Source organism: Ruditapes philippinarum, unplaced genomic scaffold (genome assembly GCF_026571515.1).
Source record: "Ruditapes philippinarum isolate M1 unplaced genomic scaffold, ASM2657151v2 ctg7369_1_1_1_1, whole genome shotgun sequence".
NCBI lineage: Eukaryota > Metazoa > Mollusca > Bivalvia > Venerida > Veneridae > Ruditapes > Ruditapes philippinarum.
In genome coordinates this window covers 18423-39114 of record NW_026860701.1, presented here as the reverse complement: position 1 = coordinate 39114, position 20692 = coordinate 18423, and the positions used below count along the sequence as shown (strand labels likewise).

At 32.9% G+C, this 20692-nt stretch overlaps 1 protein-coding gene across 1 annotated transcript in view; it reads left to right on the top strand.

Moving 5' to 3' along the window:
- Positions 1–77: 77 nt before the first annotated feature.
- The window catches only part of LOC132713114 (kinesin-like protein KIF15), a gene marked incomplete at its 3' end in the record, with an annotated part of 38423 nt that continues 17808 nt past the window's right edge, over positions 78–20692 (top strand). The window contains 18 exon segments of the mRNA XM_060695584.1: positions 78–181; positions 641–809; positions 4011–4087; positions 4928–4965; positions 5859–5959; positions 7505–7574; positions 8500–8582; positions 8843–8944; positions 9471–9582; positions 10030–10044; positions 10047–10153; positions 12602–12660; positions 13120–13183; positions 13742–13856; positions 15913–15998; positions 16942–17091; positions 18901–19117; positions 19958–20049. Of these exon segments, the coding sequence (XP_060551567.1) occupies positions 123–181; positions 641–809; positions 4011–4087; positions 4928–4965; positions 5859–5959; positions 7505–7574; positions 8500–8582; positions 8843–8944; positions 9471–9582; positions 10030–10044; positions 10047–10153; positions 12602–12660; positions 13120–13183; positions 13742–13856; positions 15913–15998; positions 16942–17091; positions 18901–19117; positions 19958–20049 (1716 nt within the window).

Sequence of the window (20692 nt, the reverse complement as noted above, 5' to 3'; positions counted from 1 at the left end):
GCTAGGGAGGCACAAAGGACCTTAAAATACCTCCTAGGGCTTTCTTATAGTAATTCTAAGTTAATATTTAGAAAGATCTTCTGATCAGTTATATCTCTTAAAATCAGCATTAAAATTTAGTAATGAAATTTTTTTTCACCTTTCTATTGTTTTTATTTTCAGATTCGAATTTAGACTCAGGGTAAGTTAGTTTCTTAATAACAGAATATAAATTTATGTTAATTAGATTCAATGATATAAAGTTTCAAGATATCAAAAGTATTTTTTTTCCAAAAATGTCTACAGGCTCATTAATAATAATTAATTATAATAATAATACTTAGATCTACATGTTTATAGCTCAAGAACTGAAAATATGTTGTCATGAAAATAGGTTGGGTTTTTCAATTGCTATTTTTTAATGTGCTAGAAAAAACAACAGAATTTTGAATGGCCATTCACCATTGATAAAACTCCTTTGGGAAAAAAAATTCTAGCACTTCTGATCAAAGTTAGTAAAAAAATACCACTATGTCAAATCATTTTACTCACTGAATTGATTATTAATTTTGCATGAAATTATAAATTTTCTTATGTGTATTATTTTCTATACACCTTCCAAATAATTATGATGGAATAAGTGATATATTGGTTCTTTCAGGGACAACAACATCCAGGTGTTTGTAAGAATAAGACCTCCGTGTCAAGATGAACCTGGTAATGCGAGAGTTGTTGATGCAGACCCAAATAATGCCCAAGTCATACTTAGACAGCAACCAAAGAGCAAGGTGTTTGCCTTTGACTATGTGGCAGATGTGGACTCGAGACAGGTCTGTGTTTATTTGTTTTTATACATCATTTCTTTAAAAAACTTAGTGATTAATTATTTTTTGTCACCAATATAGAGCCAAGCCTGCTGTAATTTGTAATGTTCAGGTCTTTCTTCGTAAATATCCATTATACCATGATCTATAGTTCTCAGGGCTTTTTTCCTTCTATAGCTGGGGCCATTATAGGGCTGCTTCTCCATAGAAAAATATTTCAAAATCATGCAGGTTCCCTCAAAAATTGAATTTACATACAGTTTTTTCTTCCCCTTTTGCTAATTTACCTATAGTCTGTCCCATTAAAAATGGAAATGCACTTTTGCCTCGTGTGAATTAACAAAACGAGGTTAAATAAAAATTAAACTATTTTGGTAAACTAAAAAAAAGTCACCCTCGAGATTTTTCAGGATTTTTCTCTAAAGTGTCTACTTTTCTTGTGAAAGCAAATTTTGATTTCTCTATGGCAAATCTCTGTTGTTTATTTTCCGTAGCCATTGCCGAAGTACTCTTCATTTGAAGATGAACGGGAGAAAGCACGTGTTATGTTTCTAAAATATACATGAGGTTCTCGGGGTCGTTTCATGATTATTTTACAAAGCTGGATCTACAAGATGTAACAGTTTAGTTGCAATGCATGATGGAAAACTTTAAAAAAAATTAAAATTAGCAACACAAAAACACCGAGTCACACGGAGTAGGAAAAGAAATTGCACTTACTTTTAAGCTGAATAGAATCCCTATGAATTTCGAAATACATCTTTATATGAACGTCACCACAAATTCGCATTCTGAAGATTCCTTCATTGCAAGTTTCTATCCAGTTCCGTAGCTTCAAAACTCCTGAATGACATGACTCCTACACTTATGATGATCCAGATTTTTTAAACTGTTAACAATCCGTCTCTTTATTAAAACATTGTTAAATTTGTGGAGTTATCTGGGTTAGCAAATGAAATATGTAAATGAAACACATCATAATTCAGCATGTTCCAAATCCATAATTCAAGAACGGCCCATCAATTTTAGTTGTTAACATCACAATGTTTAACTCTTGAAAATGGATTCCTGACGAAAAAAACTTTATTACGTCAACAACAATTTACGAAATATATGACGTAACAAAAATGCCTCGCGCTTCCAGTTGCGGCATTGACAGAGGGCGGTTAGGCCAATGTAACCTCAAACAAATAATTTCAAGCGTTGAGATAAATATGCCTTGATTGCATTTTGAAGACCCAAATTTTGCAACTTAACTGTAAAAATTACACCTTCAATTCATATATTAATAATAAAACTTTCGATAACATTTAAATATTTTTAAACTCACTTAATGACATGAATCTATAACAGTACAATACTTCTTCCATTAATTACATATAACATTCGTTTTGATTTTATGTTTTTAAACTATTTTATATATTTCTCAGAAATGATTTCCCTACATATTATCCCTTATTATTAAAGACTTCTGTTAATCCTACTCTTTAAGTTACAAAATATACAATACGCGTTTTTTTTTCTGCCACGAAAAATATGCTAGATCAATTGTTTTTTCACTGAATCTTTTCAAATTTTAGGAAGGTTAAAATTATTGAGGTTCTCTTTGACTCGATCTCCCCTTCATATTAACATAATAATTATATGTAACACTTTGAGTCTGCAATAAAAACCGCACTTATTGTCGCTTATTGAACACTCCAATACAAACTTATTTTTAATAATAACACACGTTATCAAATCACTGCCGGTATTTCTGGACATTTTGTTGAATTATGAGACGGAAAGATAAATCTGTATTTACGAGCTTAAAGTGTACAGTATAGGCCTACGTTTGATTGCTCAAACTAGAAAGCGTGATATTATATTCTTATACATGTAATTTACAATTTCCTCGGACGCGAGTCTTTGTTCTCTCGTTAGCGAGGGGGTAAGTTAAAGTAGACACTGTGGTAACAAGCAAACCAATGCTGAACGTATAGTGAATCAGTTCTCTTTTCTATATATTTCTTGTCAGATTTGCATGATAATGTATTATTTGTTGGCGATTTCTTGTGAAGGAAAGGTTTAGCACACAAACATCGCACCCGAAATAAGAAGGGTAACATATTTTTGTATCTCATCGTACCTGGTCAATTCTAATTATTTTTGAATAGACGTGACACATATTAATGGACATAATTCAGACAACTACAGAATTATGTAAATTAAACATTAATTAGCGGATAACCATTTGATAGTCTTCTAGCTAGTGTTCCCGCTCCCCTTCGACGCGTTGCGGTATTCAAGATACGCGCTTGATTGAAAAGCTATCTAATCAAATCACTTCATTGTTCTTTTTCTCTTAAAAAGAATATAAAAATACGACAGTATATCATGGTAATTATAGAAATATTTGTGTGTTAGAATTAATAAAGCAGTTATTGATATTTCACTTCAAATGATTTTGATTATTTTAAATAATGGTTTGCTAGTAAAATTGTCTTTTTTGACACCAACTTTGTTTTCATTTTAATGAGAACATTTAGCTATTGCGAGCTAGTAATTTAGAATAATCATTTTTTGTATAATTACCGAGTACATTTCACGCTAATTGTGAGACGAACCCTAAATGACGTCTATATGGGCGCCGCCATTTTGAAATGGACGTCACGTCAGGTTACAACGTAAGTCAACGGGGAAAAATATAATTTTAACATTTCGACCATATTAATGACTTTATGAAAAAAATGAAAAACATGCCTAGAGATATTGACGTCAGGGTTAACATGACATTAATTTACATGATTTTACTATTATATTAAATAAAAAATGGAATGTTCAAATTTGATGGGACAGACTATAGTATTTTTTCGCCCAAATTAAAAGTAGGGCTGCTCCCCCAACCTGTGAAAAAAGGCCCTGGTTCTGTTTAATAAGTTTATTCTGTTATACCTCAGTCCTGACCTTAGTAACCAGATCATGACTAGAACAAACTTTAAATCTTTAAATGAGTTTATACATCTTTCCCCTGGCAGGCATAAAGTAATCAACAACAAGAAGGTACAAGTAGCTGAAACTATAGTACTTGCTGTCTAAACAGTGAAACCTAACAATAGTTATATGTATCACCAGATGTCAATACCTCATTATTGTATCTTGATACTGTATAATGATAGAGCAATGATCACAATTCATTCATAATATTTGACCATTTCTATTATTCAGGAAACAATTTTTTCCAAACTTGGTAAAAAGGTGATAGAGAACTGCATTGCTGGATACAATGGTACCATTTTTGCCTAGTAAGTTATTTTATCTTTTGAAAGCTATTTTTTGTTATTTGAGAAAGCAACTTTTTGTTCATATTGATTCTAAATCTGAAATAGTATGTTCACATTTACATCAGTTTCAGACATTTTGTCATCTGGTGCAAAATTTGGTTTAAATTAAGGCTTTGATATAGTCAGGTTTATTTTTAGAACGCAAAAGAATTTTCATTGCAAAATGTGTACTACTGCATATGTTTTTTGCGTTCCTAAATATTCAATTAAGATTTATTGCATCATTTGGCCTCCAGCCTATACACAAGTTAATCAACATTGTGATTTACTACTGATCATGACACGTGAAGTCAATGTCAATTTTCAGTAAATATGATAAAATGTTAATACAAATGATAATACAATGCATGGCTGTTTATACTTTTGGAATTTGTGCAGTAATTACTGTTAGATTGATAGAAATAAGTCAAAATTTTGTTTGACTGATTTGAATACCTTGACTGAATAAGGAGAGCTTTTGTAATCACCCAAAACTTTGGTTAAGTTTTTGCATGCAACTTGGTTTCTCCATAACCACTTGAGGGAATGAATTAAAACTTTACACACTCGTTTGATAGCATAATAGTAGGTCACTATCCAAGGCTTATAACTCTAATTCACATTTTGAGAGAGATATGGCCCTTTTGAACTTGATTAATTCTACATTATCCAGGCTCTCGTTTTACTATCAAGCACTGGGAATAGTTAAGTCGGCTGTCCTACTGACAGCTCTTGTTTTTTTATGCCATAGTGAGAGTTGATTGTATTTAGCAGAACTGTTCTTAGATTAAGATAAAGTTGAGATATTTTTTGACATTTCAGCGGCCAGACAGGTTCTGGTAAAACATTTACCATGATGGGTAAGTGGAATTCTGATGTTTAATCTCTAGTACTATCTTAATACATTGTTCCTATTCTTTCTTAAGATAGGTCTGGTAAACAAATCTGATAAAATAGTTAATGATAAAATGACTATAGTTTTCTGAAAGTGTTGTCCAAACTTTCCTTATGACATTACTTATACACAAATTATTTCTAGTTGCATATTTCTTTGATTAATTTTATAAATTAGTTTATCTAATTTCTCTTTTAGGCATGCATGGCCGATTAGTCTAGGTCTTTGACTTCAAACCATTCGCCTCTCACAGCTGTAGGTTCAAGCTGCGCCAGCGTCTTTAAATGATCTCAAGTCAGGGCCTTTTTACTTTCTATAACAGGGGCCGGTATAGGGCTGCTTCCCCAAAGAAAATTTCTTTAAAATCATGCAGTTTTCCCCAAAAATTGAATTTACATCAAGTTTTTTCTTCCCCTTTTGCCAATATACTATGTAATTTTCCCCCAAAATTAAGGGCTGGGCTGCTTCCCCAAACTGTGAAAAAAAGCCCTGCAAGTGAGAAAGCTATCAGCTATCCAGTTAGCTTAGAGAAAGTTGGTGGTTCTACTTTGGTGCCGATTTTTGCCTGAAACAATGCACAAAGGGACACCTTATAAAATGGTGATGAGGCCAAGTGGTTAACATGTCATACTAGAAATCTAAGGATTGCTTTCGAGAGAAAGTCATGAGCAAGAAACTTTACACTCATTGCTTAGTACTGTTTGGTTCCAGAAATGCATTTTAGAGTGTGTCAATAAGCTAATAGCGTCCAACACAATGGAACTATAATAAATTTGTATAAACTTAAATAATGATTTTATGTCTGAGTTAAAACATATTGAATATTAGTAAAAAAAATGGTCTTCTATCTTTATAAAGGGCCTTCAGAAGATGCTGAGAATTTCCAGCATGAACAACGAGGAGTGATTCCACGAAGTTTTGAATACATGTATAGCCTCATTACTAGAGAAAAAGAATTGGTAAGTAAACATACAAGTTCTTACCTCAATGCATGATCGTTCACTTTGTATGACTTGCAACAGCAAATGTACTAGTTTGTGCAAGAAATAATTTACAAGGGTTCATTATCAAAAAAGTAAATCTAGAAAGATGCAATATTAATGTGTTCCAGATTTTTACCAAGTATAATGTATACCTTTAAGAAATGTTTTGTTTGACTGAAACATGTATGTAATGCTAAATCATTCATTAATCACACATAACGCATAAATTATTACTTGAATAATAAATCTTTTTTTACTTTTCTTAAAATCTTAGTACATTTTTCTCAAGTTTGATTTTTCTCGAAATATTTGGCTCATCTGATAGCATGCAGCTTTAAAACTGTTAAAACTGGTGAAAAGACCAAATCAACAAGCAAACAGACGGTTAAATGAAACTTTTTAGTCCCCTACCGGTTTACCGGAGGGGACTTTAGGTTTACCCTCCGTCCGTCTGTCCGTCCGTCCGTCTGTCCGTCAGTCCGTCCACAAAACTGGATCCCGCGATAACTTGAAAAGTACTGAAAATATTTTTATGAAACTTGGTATATGGATAGATGGCAGTATGGAGATTATGCACGTCTTTTTCTTTTCTTCCTATGTTGAAAATTCTGGTTGCTATGGCAACACATAGATTGAAAATATGGCAAATTTTACACATAAACTGGATCCAGTGATAACGCAAAAAGTACTGGAAATATTTTTATGAAACTTGACATATGGGTAGAAAGCAGTCTTGGAATTATGCACGTCTTTTTCTTTTCTTCTTATGTTGAAAATTCTGGTTGCTATGGCAACAAATAGGCTGAAAATATGGCAAATTTTACACATAAACTGGATCCTAAGTGATAAAGCAAAAAGTACTGGAAATATTTTTATGAAACTTGACATATGGGTAGATGGCAGTCTTGAGATTATGCACGTCTTTTTCTTTTCTTCCTATGTTGAAAATTCTGGTTGCTATGGCAACACATAGATTGAAAATATGGCAAATTTTACACATAAACTGAATCCAGTGATAACTCAAAAAGTACTGGTAATATTTTTATGAAACTTGACATATGGGTAGATAGCAGTATTGAGATTATGCATGTCTTATCTGTTTTTCCTATTTTGAAAAAATATCAGTTGCCTTGGCAACAAATAAGCTTAAAACATGGCAAATATAACAATATTTGTGATTAGTCAAAAAGAGCTGAAAATTTTTATGAAATTGCATCTTTAATTCAAGAGTTATCTCCTCTTTAAAAATTTTGCTTTTAAAATGTTATATTTTGGTAACAGGGATGTTTCAAATATTAACTTTAGAGTGTCCTTCAGTCCGTCTGTCTGTCTGTTCATAAAAACTGTTTCCTTTGATCACTTTTAAAGAACTTTTCCAACAAGTTTACTTAAAATAGAGAAAAATTGAAACATAAGTGAATGGCCAATGGCCCTTCAGAATGTTGATGGGGTTCTAACCGGTAGGGGACTTATGGATTGCTTGCAATACTATGATAATTGCTTGTTTTTTTATAACTACAGCATGGAGAAAATAAGCAGTTTTTATGCAAATGTTCATTCCTGGAGAAAAAATACAATGAACAAATTTTATGCCCTTTTCTAAAACCCCTTCATCGTCACTGAAATTTACGAAAAGGAGTTGAAAACAGGTTTTTTCCCTTTAGAAAATCTGCCCGAAAGGTTGTCAAAAAATTGCCAGTGAAGCTTATGGGGTTTTATATATTTAAAGACATAAATTTTTAAATTTTTTGAAACCATTATCTTTTTAATCGTTTTACATCGGTAGGGTTTAGTTTTCAGCGTTTTTTTCTTTGCCCCAATCTTTTGTGGGGGAATCCTACGCCTGACATGTCCGACTTAGGACTGTTGCTAACAGACAAGTCAATTTTCCCGTAGCACATATGGCACTTGTCTACACACAAGAGAATTTGTGAACCAGGATTAACAAAATACTCTATCTCTAATCCCTTAACAATTGGAAACATTTATAATATTATTGAAAGCACTATGTCTGATTGGTTGTATTGAGGCAACTGCTCAGTTATATTAGGTATAAATGGTTTTAAGCTAACTTGAGCTGGAATGGAACCATGGAGGAGTGGTTAAGGGCATTGACTTCAAACAGCCTTCTCCTCACAGGGCCAAAAAACCCTTCTTTGTAGAGGCCGAATATAGGCTGTTTCCCCCAAACCCAAAACTACCTTTTTTTTTCCCCATTTTGGGTTCTAAAAATTTCCCCCAGTTTTTTTTGAAATTTTTCCCATAAAATTTTTGGGAACAAAATTAAAGTTTGGTGTTAAAATTAAAGGGCCCTTTTTTACTGCTATTTAGTATTTTAAAAGTGTTTTTTCCCTTTTTCTATTTTGAAGAATTTGTTTTAAAAGTTTTGTTTTTAAATTTTGGGGGACCCCTTTTTTCCCAAAAGAATCCCAAAAATCACGCTATTTTCCCCGAAAAAGGCTGGGGCCCTTTTTCCCCCAAAAAAAGGTTTTTTTGTCCCTGCCTCAAAGTTGTAGGTTTGAATCTTGCAATGGACTTTAGATTCTTTCATAATGATAAAGCTATCCAGCTATTGCAGAACTTTGGTGGTTTAACTCAGGTGCTCGATTGTGCCTTTAATAGTGCAGAGAGGCGCACCTGAGGACTTAAAACTCAACAGAAAGGTTGAAGTAGGTTATGTTAGAAACAGTGTTTATACACCTCCATTCAACTGGTATAGTTGTTATAACAGTTTCATGATATTGCACTAATGATTTCCTGTAAAAAAATACTTGATAAATTGTTAGGTGCTGTTTTATAGACAAGCATTACAAATCTTGTAGTTACATTTAAAAGCACATTTCTCTTTGGTTATTTAAGGTATTAAGTTCAAGTTGGATGAATAGGAAAGTTGCATCGACCTCCATGAACAGAGAATCTTCTAGAAGTCACGCAGTGTTTACACTCCAAATAGAGTCCAAGGTATTGTATTGGCATCATTTGAATATTTTAAGGATAAATTTATACTCTGTTTTAGAAAAATTGTTAGGGTCAGTATACCACAAATTTTCCATTGAAGTAACACCAGCATGAAAAATTTCACGAGTTTTTGATTGTTATTTTCAAGCTATATATCTGTTGCGATTAGGAATGTTTGATAATATTGGAGTGTATACTAGATTAAAGGGACTCCACTGAGGTTTTTTGACATGATAGGACCGGAAATAATTTTTGAGATCAATGTTCCATTTGATGTGGGTCAAAACCAATATCTTGTTCGCAAAATGTCAGAAAATAAGCCCATCCTTTTTTCCAGAATAATTATTCTTATTGTGAAAAAAACACCCAATTTTAATTGGCTAAGAATATCAGGAAAATGGCTTTCAATGCATTTCTGAATAAACTTAATAATATTTTGCATATCTTTCTGTTTTAAGTGCCCCAGCTGATTTATGAAAGAAATTCAAATTTTATATACTTGCCCTACATATGATCTTATAATTTACAGATGTGTAAAGGTGGCATGGACAAGGTTATCACATCATCACTTAACTTGGTTGATTTAGCTGGCAGTGAGAGACAAAAAGATACTCTTGCTACAGGACTTAGACTTTAAAAAGGTATATATTACATCAACTTTTGTCTCTGTGAATGTTTGTATGAGTGAATTGAATATTTGCTTTTATTCTGGTGATGATATTGTGTAATTAGATACTTTACACAGGATCTTCATGCAGATTTCTTAAAGTTCATTGACTTCATATCATTTGCATGCGTGGCTGTGCTTTCGTTTCTCCAACCAACCTTTTTTTTAAAATTTTAATCCTGCAAAGAGTTCTATGATTGATTATCTGGAACAAGCTAAATAATGGGTCAATGTTGGTTATTTTACTTGTAGTCTGGCTTGTTCCTGAATTTATTTGAAAGGAAAAAAGTTACGCAAAGGGTATTTTTCACCATCAGAAAACAATAAATTCACACAAAAAAAATAGGTGATTTTTTTCCCCAAAACCAAAAAATATATGTCGATTTTTTTTAGAATTGTGTGATAATTATATTCCAGGAAGCTGGCTCCATTAACAAAGTTTGTCTAATCTTGGTAAAGTTATTATGTGTCTTGTCAATGTATCCAGAGATGGCAAGAAAAGATTTATACCATATCGTGACTCGAAATTAACCTTCCTGCTCAGGGTAAGCATTATAATTCTTTTCATATAAGCTTGTTTCTCGGGCATCTGTAACCGAGTGGTTAAGAGAGTCTATGTCCAACCATTTGCTTCTCACAGCTGTGTGTTCTAGAGGTGCGCGGTTTAAACCGGTTATTACTGGTAAACCACGGTCCGAGACACCTGCGGTACGTACCGCGGTACAGACTTGGAAAACCGGGTACTTTTAGCTCTAATTTAAAGCAATTACAGATCCGTAAAATGTACTAAATTAAAAAAACTTTTTCTGTTGTATATGTTAATGTTTCTTTGAGTTAACCTTTATGCAAACAACTTTCGCCGACTATTATTCATTCTTTCGATAGTTCTTAGCGAAAAAGTTGAATGCTTTATCGATTACCGCATGTAAGCCAGAATTGTCAACTTGCATGATCTCAGTTGAAGAAGCAAGAATTGTCGACTTACATTTACTTGTCCAAATATCGCTTATTTGATACGAAAACTAATCGTAAAGATTGATAATTCATATGGGCATTCCGTGCATAAAATTAGGGTGTTACTATTTTAAGTATTTATATAAATAGCGACCAATCAGGCAAGGGTTTTCCTTATGTCACGCCACTTACTGCATGGGCATGGCAATTAACTAATTATAGAATGGCATAGAAAACTGGATTAAAAGTAATGTTCATTCAACTAATGAATATCAATTAAGAAGTTAACTATGGTCAGCAGTGTTTTCTATGTTGATAATTTTAATTTGCTTTTGGGGTACATGTTGTTTTGGTTTTTGACACAGATTAATTAAATACTTAGCCCTTGCAATAAAAAAATTACAATAGCAGCTGGGACTCTGTTATAAAATTAACGACAAATAAATATTTGTCATCAGCTAACGTGCATTTGACCTATTATTTTTATTAATCAATGAGCAATAAAAACATTTAATTTTCCACTTTAACTATGCAATTTAAATAACAGTTTGTTAAATGTTGAAGAGACCAATAGGCCTATGTAATTAAAAAAAACAACAAGAACTGAATCCATGACCAATTAATTTATGATTGTCAACATGCGAAAGTACCTGATTGAAAAAAAGTTAAATGATGCTTTGGTTAATCTGTATTTTATAGATCTGCTTAAATTTAATATTTTGAAATTCTATACCAGCCTACCTTGATACTTATTTTAAGGGATAAAATTTAACATATTAGCATACAATGAAAAACCATGGTTTATACCGCGGTTTATACCGTGGTTTTTTAGGAAAAAACCCGTGGTATACCGTGGTATTTTCTTTCTGGCGGTACCCAACTCTAGTGTGTTCAAACAATTCCCACCAGGGACTTTGGATTTCTTTCATGTGAGGGAAGCTTTCCATTAAGCTAACAGAAAGTCATTGGTTCTGCTTAGGTGCCTGTTTGTGCCTTGAAATAATGCACAGAGAGGTACTTATTGGGTGTGTCAGGTTGACTTGTAGCCCAACCAAACGAAAAAAAAACAAAAAGCAAAAAAGTAAATAAATTAATAGAAATACTACTTCTGTTGTGTTCTGATGAAATCCTTGCCAATGATAATTCAGTTGAACTTCGTTCGCTCGAACTCGGAGGGTCTGTGAAAATTTGGTCGAGAGATCGGTAGTTCGAGCCAACCGAGGTTGAACTATTATTACATAGAACACATATCTAAAGGTTTTCCAGCTTACATAGGTCAAATGATAAATACGTCAATATAAATGTTGTTAGGACATCTGTTTGTCAAATAATTAAACAATGAATTAATTAAATATAAAAAATAACATTTTACAGCAGCATATAGCATATATTTGTAGTCATTTACTAAAAAAAACATTCTATAAATAGATTACACTGACAATTCACGATACATGAACCATGGTTGTAATTAAAGCCGTCCGGGTAAACGTCATTTATTTATTGACTTTTGCGCATTTCAGGAGTTGTTTTCTTTTTATCGTTACTAAAGACGGCAAATATATAATTTTATCGTAACAAACAAATCGGTTACAACACCTTTTATTTTGTATCAATTAACCTTAATTGCCTTTGTCCATTCACGAGGTGTTAAAAACATGTGTCACCGACTGTCAATTATTTAGAACATGTTTAGAACTTTTGTTGTCTGTTTGTGTTCGACCGAAAAGGTGTGATTTACACTATATTTCTGCCGAAGGGACCAGAGATCATGTTCGAGAGTTCGAGCGATGGGTGTTCGAGCGATCCGAGGTAGAACAATATATATTATATAGGAATTTTGCCGGGACTAGTCGATGAGTTCGAGCGAAGGGCGGCATTCGAGGGATCCGAGTTCGAGCGAACGAAGTTTAACTGTACCATTGTCTTCTTTTATTATCTTTTCCCTTGGATTATGTTGGAGCTGTTTGGTAACTGCCTTTTATAGATTTTTTTTTTTGCAATGGAAATGGTTAATAGATATTGTTATTTATTTCTTTCAGGATTCACTGGGAGGTAACTCGAAGACAAGTCTGATTGCCTGTGTACATTCAGGATATAAGTAAGTTGCTGTTTTAATTTTCTAGTATAAAAGTATGCTCAAAAGTGATTGTTTTTAGCACGGCTATCAGAAGAATGGGGAGTCTGAGCTATTGTACTCACCTCAAGGCTATTGCACAAACACTGGTCAGTTTTCGAGTACAAGTTGGTATCTCCAAAACTACAGAAGGGAATGGGTTGAAGCTTCACACATTTGATCTCTGTGATGTAACATGATCTGAGTAAAAATATTAAAGATTCAAGTAATGATTTACAATTTTTTTTTGGTGATTATTGACTGATTCACCATATTTCTACTGAGTTACTAACACAATAAGGCTATTTTTGCAGATTTTGACCTCTTTGGTAATTTACATGGATTGTAAGTGTTTCAAAATTTTCATGTACATCAGCATGAACCTGGAGGCATGCTGCATTAACTTATAAATATAGCATGAAGTTACTTGCTGGTATATTTCAGGTGTTATGGGGAGACACTCTCTACATTGCTGTTTGCCAAAAATGCCAAGATGATCAAGAACAAAGTTAGTATAATCTTTCCTTTTTATTGATTCTGGAACATTTTGAGACAGATATAGGTTATTGTAATTTACTATACAGATCAATAAGGTGGTAGTCAACTGTCGTATTGCATTTTATCTTTTAATTGATTCCGAAACATTTTGAGAAAATCTAGTTTCTTGTAATTTATTGTATTGATCAATAACTTTATAGACAACTGTCATGATGCATTGAATATATATATGTAGAAGTGATATAGTAAAAAAAGAAATCAACAAATAGTTTGATCATTTATACATCATTTTCTAAAATTTCACTTAAATATATATTGTACAGTTTTGCAATACAAAATGTGGAATGAATTTTGCAGCTTAAAGTAAGCAGTAAAAATTAAGCTGAAAGTAAAAATTATACAGTCGCTAGTGGGTTGAATTAATACATTAAGTGAAATGTTGTATAAATTCTATCAAAGAGTATGCTTTGTGGCTTTACTTTATCAATATTAGAATTAGATCTATTGGTTTGTTGTTTTTTTTTAAAAAAAGTCTTTAATGTAGTTTGGGTTGTGTTTTATCTTCCAGGCTGTGCTGAATGAGAATTCGCATGGAAACCTACTGAAATTACAAACCTTAGTTAAAGAGTTGACTGCTGAGTTAGATTTATATAAAAGAGGCGTTCAACGTCCAATCTCTACAGGTAAACATTGTAGTTGTATAACGTAAGTGTAGTTTTCTACTGTTCTATGAGCAAGTTTCTGAATATAATTGATTTAAGATGTAAATTGTCAAACAATGTATGAGGAGGACTATTGAGTCTGTTATTGTTGTGCCAAAACACTTCAGTGTTATCAATATGTAATCCTCTTGTACATTAATTGTCTTATGTAAGGTTTGTGCTTTATTTAAGAAATAATATATCCCAAACTGTGATTTTATCGTTCAATAACATCACTGTTTGGAGTTCGGATGCGAGGAATTATAATAATAATGCATATATAATGATGCGCATCCGAACGACAAACAGTGATGTTATCCAGCGATAAAATCACTGATTTGGATATATTATTTCGATTCTAACAGGGCATAAACAAATAAATGCTGCTGTACTTGCTATTAAGCAAAATTGCGCCTGATTTGTTTCCGTACTTATTGTCAGCGCGTCGGATTCTTTAGTGGTTACGTCACATGTATAATAATTATGTCACATGTCTAAATATAGAACGTCAAACAGTGACTCTATTGCATAATAATACACATTTTCGGTTCTTCTATGTTCAATAGGGGAAAAATGCGAGTTGTGTTAGAATTAGAAATAAACTAGTGTGAAATTAGTTCATGTTATCATGGACCAATGAATGAGTTATCACCAAAAGTGTTATTTATTATGGGGTCAAGTTTGGTAAGATAATTGTGACTGACCTGTTGTAGCACTCTGCAGTGTTTTGTTATAGGGATGATTTTGGGCTGAATTTCAGGCCCATTCCTCTTCTTAAAAAGTTTAAATTTTCTACTATTCCTGAAAAAATCCCCCTCAACAAAAAAACATTTTTCTTTTAGATTAATGGACCAGAGAGAAATATTTGTACAGTAAATTCTCTCTATTAAGACCACTAACGGGGGCTGACTCAAAGTGGTCTTAATAGTGAACTGGCCTTAATAGTGACTTTAACAGCTGACGAAGTCCAACTTAACTTAATGATTTTTTTGTATACCTTGTATAGTTTTATGCACATGGTAAATGTACTTTATTAAATGAGTAAAAAGAAACACATATTTTTTTAAACAAAAAAAAAAACATTTTTAATGTATGATAATATGATACATCATTAATATATTAATATAATGAAAATATTAATTTACGGCTAGTGTTTTAAGTTTCCCCTTTAGAAGAAAAATATGAGGTATTAAATATAGTTACGACTCTCATTATGATTTATACATTAATTACATATCGAAATAAAGCACACATGAACTGATAATTTGGTGTATTTAGCAATTTTTACCATACTTGCTATAAATTGTGATGCACAACAAACAATTTTAAATGCTATTTTCCTGTTTATTACATCCTAATTACCCCAACAAATTAATCGTTTCTCACACCATAGCTGCTTAGATTAATTAGCCTGAAGTGGTTTAAACTGATCATGTTGACGCTTGAATGCTAAAGTTACATCGTAAAGCAAGCGTCTAATCAATCGATATATATTAATGACCTCATTTGACACGGTGTATTTGTTTACACCAGAGGGAAGATTACAACAATTAATGGGGGGCAATAAACACCAAGTAATGTCTGGCAATTATGTTGCATGGTCGTAATACAGGTTAATGTTTTGATAAGAAATACACACAAATGTCTGACAGAAGTGGTCATTATGCCGGATTAGAGACGTGGTCGGTATACTATTCACTTTTCTCAATAAATAAAGAAGGCAAATATTTCGTACTTTTAAAAAGTGCCCGTAATAGTGGTGTGGTCCTATTTGTGGCGTGGTCGTTAGGTGGCATTTTACTGTATTTTGAAATGTCTTGTATGCATATATTTAACAAAAGTTAGGACTGTTTTCGCTGTTTCTCAATTTTAACTAGTTTTCACTATGTGGAACTATATTCCCCTCTGCCTTGCCACCATTCTAGTAAATGTGAGAAATGCACTGCTCTAATGAGTGATATAGGGATTTTATGGCCTTCCTTGTTTTGTAGTTATGATAATTGGTGACTAACTATGCTAATTATTATATTTTTTACAGCTGAAGTGGAAGTTGAGATGCCAGTACTAAAAGAAATGTTTTTACAGGCAATGAGACTTCGTCAGGTTGCTGAAACTGAGAAACAGGTAAAATCACTAAAATACATGTTATATTTTGTCTTATTTAAATACCGGTATATGTAAACAGTAAACTAAATTTATTGGGGGAAACAACACATCAAAATAACAGGTTGGTTTATATATCTAATATAACTACGGGTTTCGGGTATTATATACCCTGGTTATTTAATATATCTATCAAAATTGTGTGAGAAAAAAGTTCTTTATAAGTGAATACTGATTATAAAAACTGTTAAAGGGACTCCATTGAGGTTTTTTTACATAATGAGAATGGAAATATTTGACTGGAAATATTTTTCCAAGATTTGTTTACTATTTGAAGTAGTTCTGGACCAATAAATTGTGTGCAAATTTTTCAGATCATTCCCTTCCAGAATAATAATTTTTATTGGGCAAAATTGCTTAAAATGAATAGTGTTGCAAGGCTTTTCCCTCAAATCTGGCTAAGAATCGCACAAAAAATTGCTATACAATTTAATTCTGAGCATATTTCTTGATTATCCTATGAAAATTTTTCATTTTAATTGCTTCACTTGATTAATGTAAGAATTTCAAATTTTATGGTTTAAGTGTTTTTGACATCAGTTGATTTCCTTTAAGAGAAATTTTGACTACTTTTTAAAAAAAGAAAAAAAATAACCAATGAATGTTTTTACTAAGCATAGTGGTTTGTTTTCCGACCAGTATAATATACATGCTGAGTGGTTAACATGTCAGATTATTAATATAAGGCTTGCTGACTGTGTTGGTTCAAACCCTGTCAGGGGCAAGCTGTTGTTTCCTTGAGTATGAAACTTTACACCCATTGCTTAGTACTTGTTGGTTCCAGGAACGGTTTCAAGAGTTCAATAAGCTTATGGCTTCCAACACAATCCACCTAAAATCATTTTGTATAAACAAATATACATGTAGTCAAAAAGGAAACCTTTAAATGTTCATCTATTGACAGGATCTTCATATGGAAATAGAAAAGTTACGAGAATTATGTGACAAGAAGGATAAAGCGATACAAACTAACAAAATGATCATAAAGTTCAGGGACAACAATATCAAAAGATTGAGTGAAAAGATGAAAGGACAGGAGACCAGTTCTCAAGAGGTATTGTTACTTAGCAACCATTTTGACCTGCTTACTTGAACATACCAGGGCTTTTTTTCACAGGTTTGGGAAGCAGCCCTGCCCTTCATTTTGGGGGACAATTACAGCATAAATTTGCAAAAGGGGGAGAAAAATCTTCATGTAAACTCAATTTTTGGGGAAAACTGCATGATTTTAAAGATTTTTTCTTTAACGGCCCATGCTACAGAAGAAAATGAAGCCCTGCATACTTACATGATTTAAATCAGCACAGGTGTAGCTTATCCTTTATTTGTTTGGTAAGTAATGGAATTGCTATGATGTACAGTAGCTATTATACTTTTGTGAAAATGTTTAAGGATTTATGAAACTACATGAAGTTTTTTTTTATAGGTAATGTTTTTATGCCCCCACAAAGTGGGAGCATATAGCGTTGCACTTGTCCATCCGTCTGTCCGTCCGTCCGTACGTCTGTCTGTCCGTACGTCCCGAAATCTTGTGAACGCAACTCCTCTTAAACCGGATGGCAGATTTTGCTTAAACTTACAGGGATGAAACACCTTAATGTGTAGATGGTAGTAAAGGAAGGAATTTTCGCTGCGACCAAATTTAACAGAATTATGGCCCTTTGTTGATTTTTTCACTATATACTATGTAGAAATTTTGTGAACGCAACTCCTCTTAAACCGGATGGCAGATTTTGCTTAAAATTACAGGGAAGAACAACCTTATTGTGTAGATGGTAGTAAAGGAAGGAATTTTTGCTGCGACCAAATTTAACAGAATTATGGCCCTTTGTTGATTTTTTCACTATATACTATGTAGAAATTTTGTGAACGCAACTCCTCTTAAACCGGATGGAAGATTTTGCTTAAACTTACAGGGAAGAACAACCTTATTGTGTAGATGGTAGTAAAGGAAGGAATTTTTGCTGCGACCAAATTTAACAGAATTATGGCCCTTTGTTGATTTTTTTCACTATATACCATATAGAAATTTTGTGAACGCAACTCCTCTTAAACCGGATGGCAGATTTTGCTTAAACTTCCAGGGAAGAACAACCTTAATGTGTAGATGGTAGTAAAGGAAGGAATTTTTGCTGCGATCAAATTTAACAGAATTATGGCCCTTTGTTAATTTTTTCACTATATACCATAAAGAAATTTTGTGAACGCAACTCCTCTTAAACCGGATGGCAGATTTTGCTTAAACTACCAGGGATGAACAACCTTAATGTGTAGATGGTAGTAAAGGAAGGAATTTTTGCTGCAACCAAATTTAACAGAATTATGGCCCTTTGTTGATTTTAAGTTTTCAACTTGTGGCACATGTAGTCAAAAAAATATTTGACCTAGAGTCATAAGATTGACAGAACAGTGGCGTGTGGGGGCATCCGTGTCCTATGGACACATTTCTAGTTTTTTTCTTTTATGTAAGTGTTAACCGATTAATTAAAGTAATTTGACAGTTAAATTTAGAAAATAAAATATATTATATTTACTGCAAAGATAATTTTTCATTAGAAATTTAGTTTAAAGGGGTCTCCGTTGCCAAATGATTAAGCTTGCTGACTGTGATTGGTTGACCCTCAAAACTTACAAACAGTGTAAATTTATGGTATAATAAAGCCGTTCCTTTCCTAAGGACACATTTCTAGTTTCAACTCTGGTGCTCACCCAAGTAACAAATTTTGCATCTGTGCATTACAGGCCTCCTGGAAGGCCTTTATCCCCCAGTAAAGCTTTCTAAGTCTTCAAATGATCTTTACTACTTTGATATGTGTCTTAGGAATACAAATGAATACAAAAACATGTGTTTATATTAATACAGGAGGAGTTGTTAAAGGAGATTGAAGTATTGAGGTCACAAGTAGAGCACCATCCTTTTGTCGCCAAACATTCTCTAGAGGTTCAGAGATTGAAGGCTACTATCAAGTCTCTACGTGAAGACACAGGTGTCCTCGCTAATATTCATGCAGATGGTGAGAAGATTCGTGAGCTAGAGGAGGAATATCATAAATTACTTGCAGAACAGGGTGATAAACCAGGTAAATTATTTAATCCAGTGATTATTTTGAATGGTTAATTACTTTATCCAGAAGATTCACAAACTTGAGGAGTATCATAAACTACTGGCAGAACAAGATCCAGTGATTATTTGTAATGGTTAATTAATTTGTCCAGAAAATTAGTAAATAAGAGGAGTTTCATAAAATGCTGGCAGAACAGGGTGATGAAGCAGGTACATTACTTTATTTAGTTACCATTTGTAATGTAGACTTTAATGACTGTCATATCCCTGTTATTATACCGTATTATCTGCCTGTACATCGCTTTAAAGGGACTCTACTGAAGTATTTTGATATGACAGGACTGGAAATAATTTTTTTCGAGATTGATATTTCATTTGATGAAGGTCTAGACCAATAACCTTTTGGCAAAATTTCAGATCATTCGCCCACTTCATCTTTAGAGGATGATTCTTTACCTTTTAGAAATGACATAAAATAGAAAAAAAAAACGTTTCAAGTGCCCTAGCTCATTTATGTAGGAAATTCAAATTCTATGTTCTTAGGCTTGACGTCAGTGAAGTCCCTTTAAAGCTCACAATGACTAAAATTCTCAGTGACATTTAATCTTGAATATTGAGTCTAATGATCAATTTGTCTCATCACTGTGGCATAATAAGTCTTTCACTTGTAAAGAAATTCTTAAATACTTGTTTGTAATCAAGGAAAGCAGATTCATGGATTGTTCATCAATATATGACAAAAAAAATTGGCATAAAAACCAGGCAAGCAAACACAGTTTAAGTGGATTAGGATTAAATGGGCATAAGAAATAAGAAATTCAAATATTAATTAAACAATAGAAATGTTTAATTTCAGATACAACACCACAAAGAGCAGATATGACTTCGACAGCAACAATAGAAAAGATGAGGTCACAAATGTCCGAATTAGAGGGTCAGGTAGAAAAGGTAAACAAGTTGCTGAGAATTATATATCCTAAATTGCTTTAAGGATAATGATTGATTCATGAAGTGTGATGAAATAGAGATGATGCTATTTGTTAATGTTAACTTAAGATGTATGTAATAAATTGGGGTATCACTAGTTGTATTGAAGAAATAAAGAAGCTGTAGAAATGTGCTCTGTCTGTCTGTCTGTCTGTCCATCTGCACACTTTGTGTCTAGTCTATAGCTCTTCAAAGGATTTTGAAATGACTTGGAACAAACATTTACCATAATTAGATGATGTGTCATGCTCAACAGTGACTGCGCTAGAAGATAACCGTAATTTCATCTTTAATAAATTTTCAAATTATCTTCCCTTATGTACTTATTTTCAGTGATAAAACCTGCAAAAATGTATTTCTTTTGACATATACAGTACACTCAAGCCATTTTTAGCTCGACTTTTCTATGAAAAGGGGAGCTATCCTACTCGCCCCGGCGTCGGCGTTAGCGTTGGCGTCACACCTTGGTTAAGTTTTTCGTACCACCCCACTTTATTTCAGAAGTATTACAAGTATGGCTTTGAAACTTACCATACTTGTTCACCATCATAACCTCCATCTACAGACAAGAGTACATAACTCTGTCAAGGTTTTTGACAGAATT